This window comes from Scyliorhinus torazame, chromosome 16 (genome assembly GCF_047496885.1).
Source record: "Scyliorhinus torazame isolate Kashiwa2021f chromosome 16, sScyTor2.1, whole genome shotgun sequence".
NCBI lineage: Eukaryota > Metazoa > Chordata > Chondrichthyes > Carcharhiniformes > Scyliorhinidae > Scyliorhinus > Scyliorhinus torazame.
In genome coordinates, this window is record NC_092722.1 from 191,353,317 (window position 1) to 191,370,359 (window position 17,043).

The 17,043-nt window shown below is 53.8% G+C and overlaps 1 protein-coding gene across 1 annotated transcript in view; it reads left to right on the top strand.

The window, feature by feature from the left end:
• pgam1b (phosphoglycerate mutase 1b) overlaps positions 1 to 16,913 on the top strand; it is a 24,394-nt gene extending 7,481 nt beyond the window's left edge. Inside the window, exons 2-3 of the mRNA XM_072477720.1 lie at positions 7,147 to 7,327; positions 12,274 to 16,913. Of these exons, the coding sequence (XP_072333821.1) occupies positions 7,147 to 7,327; positions 12,274 to 12,443 (351 nt within the window). The 3' untranslated portion in view covers positions 12,444 to 16,913. The remainder of the gene's footprint in view (positions 1 to 7,146; positions 7,328 to 12,273) is intronic.
• Positions 16,914 to 17,043: the final 130 nt, after the last annotated feature.

Sequence of the window (17,043 nt, forward strand, 5' to 3'; positions counted from 1 at the left end):
CCCCCTCCCCTCCTTGCCCCCCCTCCCCTCCTTGCCCCCCTCCCCTCCTTGCCCCCCTCCCCTCCTTGCCCCCCTCCCCTCCTTGCCCCCCTCCCCTCCTTCCCCCCCCCCTTCCCCTCCTTCCCCTCCCCCCTCTCCCCCCTCCCCCCCTCCCCCTCTCCTCCCCCCCTCCCCCCTCTCCTCCCCCTCCTCCCCCCCTCCCCTCCCTCCTCCCCCCTCCCCCCTCTCCTCCCCCTCCCCCCTCTCCTACCCCCCTCCCCCTCTCCTCCCCCCCCTCCCCCCTCCCCCCCTCCTCCCCCCTCCCCCTCCCCCTCTCCTCCCCCCTCCCCCTCTCCTCCCCCCTCTCCTCCCCCCTCTCCTCCCCCCCTCCCCCCTCTCCTCCCCCCTCCCCCCCTCTCCTCCCCCCTCCCCCCTCTCCTCCCCCCTCCCCCCTCTCCTCCCCTCCCCCCTCTCCTCCCCCCCCTCCCCCCTCTCCCCTCCCCTCCCCCCTCCCCCCTCTCCTCCCCCCTCCCCCCTCTCCTCCCCCCTCTCCTCCCCCCTCCCCCCCTCTCCTCCCACCCTTCCCCCCCTCTCCTCCCCCTTCCCCCCTCTCCTCCCCCCCTCCCCCCTCTCCTCCCCCCTCCTCCCCCCTCCCCCCCCTCCCCCCCTCTCCCCCCCTCTCCCCCCCTCTCTCCCCTCTCTCCCCCCTCTCCCCCCTCTCCCCCCCTCTCCCCCCTCTCCCCCCTCTCCCCCCTCTCCCCCCTCTCCCCCCTCTCCCCCCTCTCCCCCCCTCTCCCCCTCTCTCACCCCCCCCCTCTCCCCCCCTCCTCTCCCCCCCCCTCTCCCCCCCTCCTCTCCCCCCCTCCCTCTCCCCCCCTCCTCTCCCCCCCTCCTCTCCCCCCCCTCCTCCCCCCCTCCTCCCCCCTCCTCTCCCCCCCTCCTCTCCCCCCTCCTCTCCCCCCCTCCCTCCCCCCCTCCTCTCCCCCCTCCTCTCCCCCCCTCCTCTCCCCCCCTCCTCTCCCCCCCCCTCCTCTCCCCCCCTCCTCTCCCCCCCCCTCCTCTCCCCCCCCCTCCTCTCTCCCCCCCTCCTCTCCCCCCCCTCCTCTCCCCCCCCTCCTCTCCCCCCCCTCCTCTCTCCCCCCTCCTCCTCTCCCCCCCTTCCTCTCCCCCCCTTCCTCTCCCCCCTTCCTCTCCCCCCCTTCCTCTCCCCCCTTCCTCTCCCCCCTTCCTCTCCCCCCCTTCCTCTCCCCCCCTTCCTCTCCCCCCTTTCCCTCTCCCCCCTTTCCCTCTCCCCCCTTTCCCTCCCCCCTTTCCCTCCCACCCTTTCCCTCCCCCCCCCTTTCCCTCCCCCCCCCTTTCCCTCCCCCCCTTTCCCTCCCCCCCTTTCCCTCCCCCCCTTTCCCTCCCCCCCCTTTCCCTCCCCCCCCTTTCCCTCCCCCCCCTTTCCCTCCCCCCCCTTTCCCTCCCCCCCCTTTCCCTCCCCCCCCTTTCCCTCCCCCCCCTTTCCCTCCCCCCCCTTTCCTCCCCCCCTTTCCCTCCCCCCCTTTCCCTCCCCCCCCTTTCCCTCCCCCCCCTTTCCCTCCCCCCCCTTTCCCTCCCCCCCCTTTCCCTCCCCCCCCTTTCCCTCCCCCCCCTTTCCCTCCCCCCCCTTTCCCTCCCCCCCCTTTCCCTCCCCCCCTTTCCCTCCCCCCCTTTCCCTCCCCCCCTTTCCCCCCCCCCCTTTCCCTCCCCCCCTTTCCCTCCCCCCCTTTCCCTCCCCCCCTTTCCTCCCCCCTTTCCCTCCCCCCCTTTCCCTCCCCCCCTTTCCCTCCCCCCCTTTCCCTCCCCCCCCCTTTCCCTCCCCCCCTTTCCCTCCCCCCCCTTTCCTCCCCCCCCCCTTTCCCTCCCCCCCCCTTTTCCCTCCCCCCCCTTTTCCCTCCCCCCCTTTTCCCTCCCCCCCTTTTCCCTCCTCCCCCCCTTTTCCCTCCTCCCCCCCCTTTTCCTCCCCCCCCTTTTCCTCCCCCCCCCTTTTCCTCCCCCCCCCTTTTCCTCCCCCCCCTTTTCCCCCCCCCCCTTTTTCCTCCCCCCTTTTTCCTCCCCCCCCCCCCCCCCTTTTCCTCCCCCCCCCCCCCCTTTTCCTCCCCCCCCCCCCCCCCTTTGCTGGGCAACCGGAGAGGCGAAGGCCACGACATCGGCCTTCCGCACCCTACATTCGCTCCGTCATTTCTGATACCCCCAAAATCACCATCGGGTCCAGCCCGACCTGCGTTCCCACAATCTTTGCTGGCGTCCCGAACAATTCCACCCAGCGTCTCTCCACCTTCTTACAGCCGCAAAACATATGCACGTTTCTTCTAATTCGTTCATGGGTCGTGGGCTTTGCAGGCTGTGCCAGCATTTATTGCCCATCCTTTTTTGCCCTTGAGGGGGGCAGAAAAGAGTCAACCACATTGCTGTGGGTCTGGAGTCACATGTAGGCCAGACCAGGCAAAGACGACAGATTTCCTCCCCTAACGGACATTAGTAATCTAGATGGGTTTTTACGACAATCGACAACGGTTTCATGGTCATCATTAGACTTTTAATTCCAGATGTTTACTGAATTCAAATTTCACCATCTGCAGTGGGGGGATTCGAACCCGGGTCCCCAGAGCGTTACCCAGAGTTTCTGATTTACTAGTCCAGTGACAATACCACCGCCTCCCCTCATCCTCGCCCACACTTCTCGCACCCGTCTGCCACTCCCTGGAGGAACCCACTTATCCTCGTCGAGTCATGTGTACCCTGCGTACCACCTTAAATTGTGTCAAACTCATCCTCGCACACGAGGAGCCCTGCGCATTGCCTCACTCCACAATTACTGTTTATTTATATCAAGAACTATCAACACAGTCCCCAACTATCTCCACTCCCCCCCCCCCCCCCCCCCCCCCCCCCCCCCCCTCCTCAACGCCTCCGCAATACCATCACATTTCTACTTGATCTTCACCACTTGCGCTCCCCCAGCCACCCGTATATATGTCTCCAAATATAAATCCACTCGCCCCCGGGGCCAAGTACAGCTGACGGACCCATGCCACCCAGCACCTCGAACAGGCACCACCATTCCACCCAGTCAAATCCCTTCGCCACCTCCATAGACATCACTACCTCCTGTGCCCGCCCTCTCGACGGGGTCATAGAATCATAGAATTTACAGTGCAAAATGAGGCCATTTGGCCCATCGAGTCTGCACCGGCCCTTACAAAGAGCACCCTACTGAAGCCCACGTAACTACCCTATCCCCGTAACCAAGTAACCCCCACTTAACATTTTTTGGACACTAAGGGCAATTCAGCATGGCCAATTCAACTAACCTGCACATCTTTGGACTGTGGGAGGAAACCGGAGCACCCGGAGGAAACCCACGCACACACGGGGAGGATGTGCAGACTCTGCACAGGCAGTGATCCAAGCCGGGAATCGAACCTGGGACCCTGGAGCTGGGAAGCAACTGTGCTAACCACAATGCGTCCGTGCTTCCCGGTCATGATCACATTCCGTAATCGTGTAATATTATACGCTCTTGGCTTCTGCCTTAGTCACCTGTGTGCTCTATCCACCTCTGGGGCCTTGTCCAGCACCCACTCCACACACCAGCCGTGTCAGCATCTTCGAGACGTGTCTCACTGCACTTGTGCCTTCCACTCCTCCAAGCAGGCCAACGAAAGGCAGGTTCTGCCTTCTAGACCGGTTCTCCTGCTCTTCCACCTTTGCTCTTACCGACTTACAAAGGAGCCCCACCTCCACCTCCAATGCCACCCTCCCCCCATCACTGTGCACCGACATCACCCTCTCCAACTCCCGGATCTGCGACCCCTGTGCCTCCAAACGCTTTTCGACTCTCCATCGAGCCGTTCCAGGGTGCTTCCGCACCTTCGATTGCCTTTGACCGGTCCTTGTGCACTTCCTTTTGTTGCTGGTGGAAAGCTTCTTTAATAAACGCCATCAGCTGCTCCATCTGGGATCTCCCAACCTGCGACGACCCCCCACTCCCCCACACCCCGACCCGCCATCTTCCCAATTGCTACAGCGTCACAGGTCTCTTCCAATTCCTTGGCTAGGTCTTTAACCTTCTTCTGCCGGGTCTGATACCCAGCAGACATGCCACTCCCGGGGGGGAACCTTTCCCTCACACCTTCAGCTACACTTTCCCGTCAAAGTTCTCCTGTTTTCGGGTAAAAAGAGCTCAAATACCCGTCTTCGAGGCGGAGCCGCCCAGGGTGCGACCACTCACTCCATGGCCGCCACCGCATGTGCCCGTTACACATTCAATTTAACACACATGGGGATAGACTGTACCCTGGTCTGTTACTGAATTAGTCACCCAGGGCTCAGCACCAGTAACCTGGAGGTTTCAAATCCGCCCCCGAGGACATTTAAATCCAATAAATCTGGAGCCAAAATAGGTTGCCCCAGTGACGGCGATGATTGAATTGCAAGGTAATAGTTTTTATTTTATCCATCTGGTTCACTAATGCCCCTCAGGGAGGGAAATCTGCCACCCTAACCCGGTCTGGCCTACTCCAGACCCACAGCAATGGCTGAGGAAGCCAGGTCAATTCTACCAAACCGCCGGGAAACCTGTAACCCACACACAAGGTGTAAACAGGCAGCTTGCCGCCACCTCCTCAGTGGCCATCGGGGATGGATCTTTGAGTTTTACAGCACAAAAAAAGAGGCCCTTCAGCCCACCGTGTCTGCACCGGCCATATATGCTAATCCCATTTTCCAACACTTATCCATGGCTTTGTACACTGTGGCGTTTCCCTCTCTCACTCCCCCTGTCTGTCTCTCTCTCTCTCCCTCTGTCTTTCTCTCTCTTTCCCTCTTTCTCTGTGCGTCTCTCTCTCTCCCCCCTCTCTCTCTCCCTCTATCTCTCTCTCTCTCCCTGTCTCTCTCCCTCTTCCTCAGTCTCTCTCCCTCTTCCTCAGTCTCTCTCCCTCTTCCTCAGTCTCTCTCCCTCTTCCTCAGTCTCTCTCTCTCTTCCTCTGTCTCTATCTTCCTCTGTCTCTCTCTCCCTTTGTCTCACTCTCTCCCTCTTTCTCCCTCTCCCTCTTTCTCCCTCTCCCTCTTTCTCCCTCTCCCTCTGTCTCTCTCTCCCTCTGTCTCTCTCTCCCTCTGTCTCTCTCTCCCTCTGTCTCTCTCTCCCTCTGTCTCTCTCTCCCTCTGTCTCTCTCTCCCTCTGTCTCTCTCTCCCTCTGTCTCTCTCTCCCTCTGTCTCTCTCTCCCTCTGTCTCTCTCTCCCTCTGTCTCTCCCTCCCTCTGTCTCTCTCCCTCCCTCTGTCTCTCTCCCTCCCTCTGTCTCTCTCCCTCCCTCTGTCTCTCTCCCTCCCTCTGTCTCTCTCCCTCCCTCTGTCTCTCTCCCTCCCTCTGTCTCTCTCCCTCCCTCTGTCTCTCTCCCTCCCTCTGTCTCTCTCCCTCCCTCTGTCTCTCTCCCTCCCTCTGTCTCTCTCCCTCCCTCTGTCTCTCTCCCTCCCTCTGTCTCTCTCCCTCTTCCTCAGTCTCTCTCCCTCTTCCTCAGTCTCTCTCTCTCTTCCTCTGTCTCTATCTTCCTCTGTCTCTCTCTCCCTTTGTCTCTCCCTCTCCCTTTGTCTCTCCCTCTCCCTCTTTCTCCCTCTCCCTCTTTCTCCCTCTCCCTCTTTCTCCCTCTCCCTCTTTCTCCCTCTCCCTCTGTCTCCCTCTCCCTCTGTCTCCCTCTCCCTCTGTCTCTCTCTCCCTCTGTCTCTCTCTCCCTCTGTCTCTCTCTCCCCTCTGTCTCTCTCTCCCTCTGTCTCTCTCTCCCTCTGTCTCTCTCTCCCTCTGTCTCTCTCTCCCTCTGTCTCTCTCTCCCTCTGTCTCTCTCTCCCTCTGTCTCTCTCTCCCTCTGTCTCTCTCTCCCTCTGTCTCTCTCTCCCTCTGTCTCTCTCTCCCTCTGTCTCTCTCTCCCTCTGTCTCTCTCTCCCTCTGTCTCTCTCTCCCTCTGTCTCTCTCTCCCTCTGTCTCTCTCTCCCTCTGTCTCTCCCTCCCTCTGTCTCTCTCCCTCCCTCTGTCTCTCTCCCTCCCTCTGTCTCTCTCCCTCCCTCTGTCTCTCTCCCTCCCTCTGTCTCTCTCCCTCCCTCTGTCTCTCTCCCTCCCTCTGTCTCTCTCCCTCCCTCTGTCTCTCTCCCTCCCTCTGTCTCCCTCCCTCCCTCTGTCTCCCTCCCTCCCTCTGTCTCCCTCCCTCCCTCTGTCTCCCTCCCTCCCTCTGTCTCCCTCCCTCCCTCTGTCTCCCTCCCTCCCTCTGTCTCCCTCCCTCCGTCTGTCTCCCTCCCTCCGTCTGTCTCCCTCCCTCTGTCTCTCTCTCCCTCCCTCTGTCTCTCTCTCCCACCCTCTCTCTCTCCCACCCTCTCTCTCTCCCACCCTCTCTCTCTCCCACCCTCTCTCTCTCCCTCTGTCTCTCTCTCCCTCTGTCTCTCTCTCCCTCTGTCTCTCTCTCCCTCTGTCTCTCTCTCCCTCTGTCTCTCTCCCTCTGTCTCTGTGTCTGTCACCCCCTGTCTCTGTCACCCCCTGTCTCTGTCACCCCCTGTCTCTGTCACCCCCCTGTCTCTGTCACCCCCTGTCTCTGTCACCCCCTGTCTCTGTCACCCCCTGTCTCTGTCACCCCCCTGTCTCTGTCACCCCCTGTCTGTCTCTGTCACCCCCTGTCTGTCTCTGTCACCCCCTGTCTGTCTCTGTCACCCCCTGTCTGTCTCTGTCACCCTATCTGTCTCTGTCACCCCCTGTCTCTGTCACCCTATCTGTCTCTGTCTGTCTCTGTCTCTCTGTTTACCTTTGGCTCTCTCTGTTTCTGTCTCGCTCTGTTTATTTCTGTCTCTCTCTCTCTGTTTATCTCTCTCTGTCCGTCTCTCTGTGTGTCTCAGTGAGGTTCAATCTCTGTCTATCCACGGTCTCCATTCCGAGTAAGCAGTGGTTTATTTTGAACAGGCACAGTGGGAGCAGACGTGCCCCAGGCACCCCCTGCAGCGATTTGAGCACAGAATTCTGGCTGAGAACCAGTGCGGCGCTGAGGGAGTGCTGCACTGTCAGAGCTGCTACCTGCCCAATGTGCAGTAAGCACAATCCCGCAGGACTTTGATCAGAAAAGCCATTAAAATGAGGATGTCTCTAAAGGTGTGATTGTTCCCCTAGGATCGTCGCTATGCCGACCTGTCTGAGGACGAGCTTCCGTCCTGCGAGAGTCTGAAGGATACGATAGCCCGAGCCCTGCCGTTCTGGGATGAGGAGATTGTGCCGCAGATTAAAGCTGGAAAACGGGTGCTCATTGCAGCACACGGCAACAGCTTGAGAGGGATTGTCAAGCACCTGGAAGGTACCCGCCCCTGGGCTAGTTTAAATGTTGAGTGATTTATATTTCAGTGCGCACACCTGGACATGGCCATACATGTGTTTCATCGCCAGTTTGACCCTGAACTGAGATTCCGAAATCCATATTGTCACCATCACCGAGGTTTGCTATTTCCACCTCCGCAACATCGCCCATCTCAGCCCTGTCTCAGCCCGGCTTGCTGATCGGCCACGATCTTATTGGGTGGAACAGCAGGGCTCGAGGGGCCAAGTGGCCTCCTCCTGTTCCCAGTTCGTAAGCTGTGCAGAAACCCGCATCCATGTCTTGGTTGATGCAACAGGAGCGGCAGTGTCACTGGGCTAGTAACCCAGAGGCCCAGGCTGGTGCTCTGGGGTCACGGGTTCAAATCCACCTTTTTAAAAACGCGCTGCTTCAACCCGGGCCGGTATTCTGCCGGTCCCCGAGCTTGGACGTGTGCGCTGTAAGCTGCAGCCTTTCCCGTTATAGAACATACAGTGCAGAAGGAGGCCATTCGGCCCATCGAGTCTGCACCGACCCACTTGAGCCCTCACTTCCACCCTATCCCCGTAACCCCATAACCCCTCCTGCCCTTTTTGGACACTAAGGGCAATTTAGCACGGCCAATCCACCTAACCTGCACATCTTTGGACTGTAGGAGGAAAGCGGAGCACCCGGAGGAAACCCACGCAGACACGGGGAGAACGTGCAGACTCCGCACAGACAGTGACCCAGCAGGGAATCGAACCTGGGACCCTGGCGCTGTGAAGCCACAGTGCTATCCACTTGTGCTACCATGCTGCCCATAAATGAAAGGATATGGTGTCGGAGGACTGGCCTTGGCGAGATTATTACATAGACCCTGAGGACTGGCCTTGGCGAGATTATTACATAGACAATGAGGACTGGCCTTGGCAAGGTTATTAAATAGACAATGAGAACTGTCCTTGGCGAGATAGGACAATGTCCTCAAAGCTTTTCAACGTAATTTTCCTTAATTTACTGAAAATCTGACCAGATTATCCATCATTTCTGCCAGGTCTTTTAGAGTCATTTTAATTATTTAACATTGAGTTGCACACAGGTGGTGGTTGACAGTCACTGAAAAAAGCTTTATTGGGTTAAATTTCACTGGTATTAATGAAGCTGGTTACTGCTCTGAAATAGCACAAAAGGAGGCCATTCAACCCGTCATGTGCGTACTGGCCCTCTGTAATAGCAACTCGCCTCTTTCCACTTCCCTGCCCTTTGCCCATAATCCTGAACATCTCTTTAGATAATTATCCAATTCTCTTTGAATACCTCGATTCAATCTGCCTCCACCACGCTCACAGACAGTGTTGATCCTAACCAATCACTGCCTAAAAAAACATGGGTCCTTGTGTCATCATTGCTTCTTTTGTCAATCATGGTAAATCAGTGTTGTCTGGTTCCTGAATGTTCCACCAATGGGATTACTTTCCTCCACTCTGCTGTCCCCAGACCTCTCACGATTTTCAGCAGAATGTATCAAGGAATCTTTTTCAATGGGAGGAATCTTCCCAAAATTTGTCAGTGTCGGTTTGAGCGGGTTTTCACTCCATATGTTCTGGCACTCTGTGCACAGAGAATCCGGAGGTGTGGTTTGTGCCGTCACCCTGGCAGGGTGGGAGCTGACAAGAGCTGGCAACACAAGCTCCACCGAGATCTGGGCGCCATCTTCAAAGGCAGTCCTGATCTGATCAAAAAATAATCTCCCTCCCATGGTCAGGGAGGATTGCCCCACAAGCAGCAGCACACCCCCGTCCCGCCAAGGCGTCGGCGCACTCCCCCTCCCTCCCCAACCCCGCCACTCTTGGCAATGGGGCTCCCCAGAGGGCCAGCCCCTGGCAGTACCAGGTTGGTAGTGCCAAGGCAGTGCTCGGGTGGCATGTCTCTCACCACCCGGGTCTATATTTACCTGGTCATCACCACTAGTTTTCATTCTTGAAAACCAGCAGTAATTCGCGCTGGCGTGATGACATCACGCGGGCTGGGTGGGAAGATACCTTGAGGGTGGAACTAGTGGCGTCAGTCTGTCTGATGATATTGTAAGGAATGTTAATATAACCAGGCCGGGTCACTTTTCTGGGCCCTGGGGAGTTTCTCCCTGGACAAGCCCACACTCCGAATTACTTCCATCACTGGGGGACTGAACTCTCCGACCAGGCCGGCTCCTCAGAGATCAAGCCACCAATTTGAAAGAGTGCCCTGATCTTTAAGAGGACATGTGGGTCCCCTATATCGCACCCACGGGTAATGTCACCTCCTACACACACATGGGCACTACCCTTCACCCCCCCCCCCCCTTCATACCCTAACTCCAGCCTCCTCTCATGGGCATGGCTTCCCCAGGCCCTGGTCCTTGGCAGTGCCACTCTGGCAGTGCTGTCAGCTTTGCAGTGCCACCTGGGCACTGTGGTAGTGCCAGGGTGCCCATGTTCCGGGGAGAACCAGGGGGCCACCTTACCCTGACCCTGACCATGCAGGGACCTCCGATGGCCTGGGAGATCCCCCCGTGTTCCATTCTAACTGGTCCAACTTTGTGTGGGCCAGGACTGAACGGTGCCCGGCTGGGGACTTCCTGCGAAGGCCTTTAGTTACCGGGAGCTCGGTAGAACCTGGGTGAGCCTAAGTGGGTTTAAAACTGCCTTAGGTGCGCGAGGCTTGGTCACGCTCATTGTGGGCGAGATCCTGATCGCGACGCCCTGCGCGGTCTGGATAGGCTCCTGTGAAGCCTCCTCCCGACATTGACCAGCTGTGTCACGCTCCCGTTCAGGCGCGACGCAGCCGGTCGATCCGCCCTCTGTTCTTCAGATGAGACCTTCAACCTGAGGCCCCACCTGCCTCGCAGGTGAACATAAAAGACCCCGTGTCACCATTTTAAAGGCAGGTGGGGGGAGTTTTCCCAGGTATCCTGGTATCGAGTGATGATCACACTTCCTTTTGGTGGGAGCTTGCTGTGCGTAAATTAGCTGCTGCTTTTTCCCTACTTTACAAAGCACTTCATTGGCTGGAGTCAGCCAATCATGAAAGACACCATAATTAAAGTCCCAATTCAGAAGAGCCACACCTTTATGGTCGCTAAATCATGTGGAGGGTGCTCCCAACGCTTTGTCCCATTTCTCTGGGTCCTAAAGGTAGGGGAGAGGGAATTTCTGGCTTGTATGCGGTTGGTATCGCAGCACACTAAAACAGAGAGATGGATATTGCCTCTCTGGCTCAGCCTGTTCAATCCATGAATGCCAGGCTTTGGGTTTGGGCCTGGAAGTTGATTGGGCCATGATTTCACTTTGTGACAATTTCTGTTAGAATTTGAATTTGTAAATGCTATTCCAGTTCACTCAATTTCTCGCTGCAACTTTTTTTTTTTTTAAAAGAAAGGTTTAATGTTCCATCAGTTGGATGGTAACTCAGGTTTTGGTGAGTGTGGGAGTGTGGGGGGGAAGTGTTACGGTTTGCCAGTAGATCAGACGCTGCGTCTGTAGAGCGAGAAATAGAATTAACATTTCAGGTCGATGACCTTTCATCTGAACTGTCTGATCAGCCTTTTCTGTTCTTATTTTGCATTTCCAGAATCTGCCGTATTTTGCGTTGGTGCTGTGGTTGCCAAGTGCACTGATGTGTTTAATTGGCGACGGGTCTAGCGTGGACTTGCCAGGAAGAATTCCACATTCAGTTGTTAATTCGTAGAGTTGGCAATGGGTCGGGACATAGAGAAAAATAATTTCAATGGCTAACGGAATACTGGCCGCTATCTCCTGGGGTGTGGGGGGGGGGGGGGTTGACGGGTGGAACGCAAAGGGGAGAAAATTGTGCTCCTGTTGTATAAAACTCTGATTAGAATACATCTGGAAAAAACTGCCTTTGGCTCTGAGCACTGACCCCCCCCCCCCCCCTCAGAAAGAATATACTGGTGTTGGCCTTGGGGGGTGCAGCGTAGAGTCACTGGAGTTATACCGGGGCTAAGAGGGTTACTTTGAGAGGACAGGTTGCCATATTCTCTTCATTACTGGAGATTAAGGGGTTATTTAACTGAGGTGTTTGAGATGATTAATTAAAGCTTCGGCTAGATAGAGACACACTATTCCCAGAACAAGAGGACAGAGCCTAAAATAAGAGCCAGAACGTTCCGGGGGTGATGTCAGGAAACATTTCTTCACACAAAACGCAGTGAAAATCTGGAACTCCCTCATAATAGGAGTCTGGGGGTCAAATGAAAATGTCAAAACTTAGTTTGATGGATTTTTGTTGGGCAAAGTATAAAGTGTGACAGAACCATGGCCTTGCATAGAGCCATGGTGAGACCATACCTGGGGCATGTTTGGCCTCCTTATCTAGGACATGCCATGGAGGGAGTGCAATAAAGGCTCACCAAACTAATCCCTGGGGATTGTTTTGTGAGAGAGATTGACGAGGCTGGGTCTGTATTCTCTCGAGTTTCTCTCGAGGTGATCTCATTGGAACTTATAGAATTCTTACTGGGTGTGACAGGGTAGGTGTAGACGTTTCCCCTGACTGGTGAGACTAGAACCAGGGGACATAATCTCGGGTGAAGGAAGTAGACCATTTCAGATTGAGATGAGGAGGAATCTCGTCACTCGAGAGGGTGGTGAATCTTTGAATTCTCTACCCCAGAGGAGCTGTGGGTACTCAATCATTGAGCACGTTTAAGACAGAAATCGGTAGATTTCTAATGACACTAAGGAATGTGGAGATCGTGCAGAAAAATGCCGTTGAGGTCGATGATCATGCGGGATCTGCTTGAATTGTGAAGCAGGCTCGATGAGCTCAATGGTCCAATCCTGCACCTATTTCCTATATTTCTATGGCTGATAAATGGAGTCATGTTCTAATTGAATAGTCGTAGAGAGTCGAGGGGCCTCCTCCAATTCCTTTGCCCCTAATGATTTGGTCTGTTCTTTGATTGGTAGGCATGTCTGAGGAAGCCATCATGGAACTGAACCTCCCGACAGGAATCCCCATCATGTACGAGCTGGACAAGAACCTGAAGCCGGTGAAGCCCATGCAGTTCCTGGGAGACGAGGAGACGGTCAAGGCAGCAATGGCTGCTGTGGCAGCTCAGGGCAAAGCCAAGAAATGAAGGACAGCAGCACACACAGAGAGGGTAGACGCAGTTCTGAAGATCAGAAGAATTCCAGGATATAGCTTCTTAAAAGAAAATATATATATATATTTATGTGTCTGGGGAATCATGGCTGCTTACAGCTCTGTTATCATTGGTCAGGAATTATATTTCCCATCACACACTGTGCTTATTGAGCATGCTCAGTGGGTCCTCCCTGCTGCCCTGTTTTCACCCCCCCCCCCCAAATCTGGGTCCCCCCTCCTCTCTTTCCTGTAGTGACATGTGTTGGATCTGGCCGCGTTTGCATGGTGACTGTGAGCGGTAAAATGCTAAGTATACCACTCTTCCATGCATCTTATTTAATTGGTGTTGGAGTCCTTCCCTTTTGTAACAGCTCGGGCTGAACCAGGAAACACAGTTCGGCCACCAATTTCATTCATTAACTCTTGGGTCACTTCGAACGAAATCAGGTGGCGACCCGGAAATGGCACATTGTCTGTACAGCTTTACCTGCGATGAGACGGACAGTAAAATCGTCTCAGACCAGACATTAAACTCTTAAGAATTACAGTGAGGCAGTATTGCTTGGGTTCAGCATGGTGCGATGTATCTTCATTGGCAATGAGAAGAGCTTTAGCTGCGTTCAATTTAGGATTCAATTTTTATAGACAGGCCAGAGTTAAGGTTTGGGGTGTAAGAGCTCTGAGTAATGGCATTGATCCCCTGACGAGATTATTCATCAGGGGCAACCCTTAGCCTCTTCACTTCACTCCTCCTTGGGGATAGAATAATTACCGGTGAATCCAGTCGGGAGTTCAGGAGAATCCCCTTTGCCCAAAGAGGGATGAGAATATGGAATCTTCGACCACAGGGAGTGGTTGAGTTAATAATACTGATATATTTGAGGGAAAGCTTGCTGAACACAAGAAGAGGAAAGGAAAATAGGGATAATGGACGGGATTCTCTGCTCTCATCCGTGGCGGACCCGTTTCGAGCAAGAATGGAAAATGTGGCGTAACCGGCAAAACTCCATTCACTCTCCACGGCACTGGAAATTCCCAGCCGGAATGAGGACGGAAGATCCTGGCCATAGTGATGGGCTGAGATGAAGAGGGGCAAGAGAAAGCTCACCTGGAACGTGACCACCAGCACGGACCATTTGGGGCCGAATGGCCTGTTTTTGTGCTGTAAGTTTTATGTGGGAACACCGGGAAGGCAATGGCACAGTGGTATTGTCAGTGGGCTAGTATTCCAGAGACCCAGGGTAATCCTCTGGGACCTGGTTTCAAATTCCACTACAGCAGACGGTGCAATTTAGATTGAATAAAAATCTGGAATTAAAAGTCTAATGATGACCATGTCGATTGCATAAAAACCCACCTGTTTCACTCTGTCCTTTCTGGAAGGAAATCTGCCACCCTTACCTGGTCTGGCCTACACCTGACCCCACAGCAATGTGTTTTTTAAAATTTAAAGTACCCAATTTTTTTTTTCCAACTAAGGGGCAATTTAGCGTGGCCAATCCACCTAGCCTGCACATCTTTGGGTTGTGGGGGTGAAACCCACGCAGACACGGGGAGAATGTGCAAACACCACACGGACAGGAACCCGGGGCCGGGATTGAAACCGGGTCCTCAGCACCGTGAGGCAGCAGTGCTAACCACTGCACCACCATGCCGCCCTTACAGCAATGTGGTTGACGCTTACATGCCCCCTCAACCAGTCTGGATTATATTAACACTTACACTACCAAACCCTGTTAGGATCCACACACACTATTGAGGGAATAAATTAACCCTTTCTTGTTAAGTCAGACAGTCAAGACGTGAAATAGCAGTTGTTCAGTAACCTTCGGATTATAGCAGCATTTGTTGGAATGAATAGTTTGGGCCGACGAAGGAAAGGGCTAATGGAGCTGATCAGGATGTTCAGCTGGGTTATAATAATTCAGATGGTGTTGACCTTCTGAGATGTCAGAGCGATGAACCGCTGTCCCTTGAGCTCTCCAGTGTTCCTGGATCCTCTGCTCCTGGTTAAACCCAGTTTCCATACTGGATTAACCGGCCTGACTGCTGTCTGCCTTGGTCTAAGGAATAGATTTTCATCTGGCTGATCTGTGCAATCTCGGATGCTGTCAACCTTCTCTTTCTTTCTCCCTCTCAAAGAGGAGGGGTTATTGGGTTACGGGGTTAGGGTGGAAGTGAGGGCTTATGTGGGTCGGTGCAGACTCAATGGGTTGAATGGCCTCCTTCTGCACTATGTTCTATCGCTGCTGCAACTTCTTTTAAAAGATGCACCCTTTCAATTTACAGAGACTCCCGTTCATTTACACTAGAACCCGTAATACTGCTACTGCAAGATCTAAACCTGAACTAAAGACTGAGACCTGAAGATTGAGACTTTATTGTCAAAAAAGCCATCTCATAGATCCTTAATTTGTACTGAAATCCACTCCATTCTACTGACCAGTCTGAGAGTTCAGCCCTTCTGGAGCCCGTCACCTCAAACACTGCGGTCTGTTTGACTTCCCAATCAATGAAGCTCTGGCCAATTGTCTAGGACATGCCAGTTTACTCATTTACAAGTTTCTTAAGCTGCAGAAACACTGGGGGTTTAGAGAGCTTGGCAAACAATCGCAAGGAACCAGGAGAATCCTTAGCTCGCTCGCTGAACTCTGCACAAAAGAACCATCTGGAGTTAAACACATCCAGTTCAGGTTGTGGAGCGAGCGTCTCTGACCACAAAGACCATTCAAAATAAATTCAGCGCACCAACACTCAACGGGGAACATTAACGAGATAACAGTGAATAAATGAAGATGAAGGAAGGAGTCAGAAAATATATTATTACTACGCCTGACAGTAATGCTGTATTGCTTTGTGCAATGTACGTTACTGACTTGCTTCTTCCAGGATGATCTTTAACTCGATGTTGATTAACACTCGTCGTCTTCCAGTTAGAACAAACACGTTATTGAGTAACGTTGACAAATTAACCGTGAGTTCGTTCTCTCTCCAATGCTTAAACTAGACGTCACCTGAACAAGATTAAATAAGAAAGACTTGTGATTAGCTCACCTGCGCTGAGCTGTCACTGTCTACCTGTGGTCATTAGTCCCGGTCCTTGCGAAGAGGCGGATTTTGGCTTGAGTCTGACTATTTATACCTGTCTCTAGTGCTGCCCTCTAGTGATTACTTGGCTGTTACATCTATACATTAACCCCTTGTATACATACAGATCGCTACAGAAGTCAACGGAATTGATTACCTTGGAGCTGATAGAGACGTGTGAGATCCCGAGGGGAGTGGACAAGGGAGCGGCTGAGGGTGTTTTTCCGTGTAACAGAGACTTTTGTGGACCCAGTTTAAAAATAAGGGGCCTCCCATTTGAGACGGTGGTCGGGAGAATTTTTTCCCCTCAGAATGCAGCTTTCTCTTCCCAAGAGAGTGGTCAAGGTAATGAATATTTACAAAATGGAGTTAGATAAATAAATCAAATCAAATCAAATCAGATAGATCCTTGATTGACAAGGAAGTCAAAAGATATGTAGGGTTCACAGGAAAGCAGAGGTGAGGCCACAATCAGTTATTTTAATAAGGATACTGGGAGTCTGCATTGAGTAAAAATAACAAAGTTTTATTTACAAATGATATATATACTTCCCTGTAGACCCCGACCAGGTTCCTGCTTGGTTGGTGCCTCACTGGCCGACCTTATATACACTGAGATACCCCGCCCCTCGTGGGGGAGCGCATACTCCACAAGAATCACAGGGAAGACCAGCATCCCCATCCTGTAGATCCCGTGCAGGATATTCCAGTTGTGATCTTGTCCAATGGTGGAGCAGGCTCGAGGGGCCAAATGGCCTACTCCTCCTAATTTGTATGTTTGTAGTTGGGGTCAGAGTTACCTGGCAACAGTTTTGAGTAGCAGGTCATTAATTGGACAGAGTTCTAGGGAATGGGTGAGAGAGGTTACACAGGCTACAGTTACACTGTATCACAGTGAATCAGTATTCGAAATAGCACTGGCACCTCGCACGATGTGCTCAGTGACCTCGGTCGTCTCCGCAAGCACAACCAAAGATCTATTGCAAGCACCTTGATAAAACAACCCTTCGCCACACTGCTTAGTGCACAACCTTTAAATTTAGAGACTGTCTCCTGGGGTTTTCTAGTGGACAAAGAGCCAAGATGGCGAGTTTGTGACTATGTTGTGTTTCCCTGCCTCGCCCCCAGCCCCTCCTCATCCACAATGGTGTTTCCAACAATTGAGAATTGTTGTCGTCTGTCTTCACTGATTTCTCACTCTTTTCCCACCCGCCCATTTTTGTCTCCGCGTTGTTGCTTGTGTACGTTACTGCCCGTCACAGTCAGGAACTGTTAGCTGGCTCAATGACAGCCGAGACAGCAACGTGTGTCTATCTGTGCATTCCAATCCTTCCTGTAAACACACAAACTGTCAATAAATGTAGCTGTGACAACAGTTTGCGTGGTCTGTTCATTTCTGAATTTAAGTTGTTGGATGGCATTTTTGTTCTCATTGTCCCTTGAGCTTTGTCCCTTCATTTCTTGCCTCCTCCCTAACTTCCCCACTCCCTCCCCTCTCCTCCCAC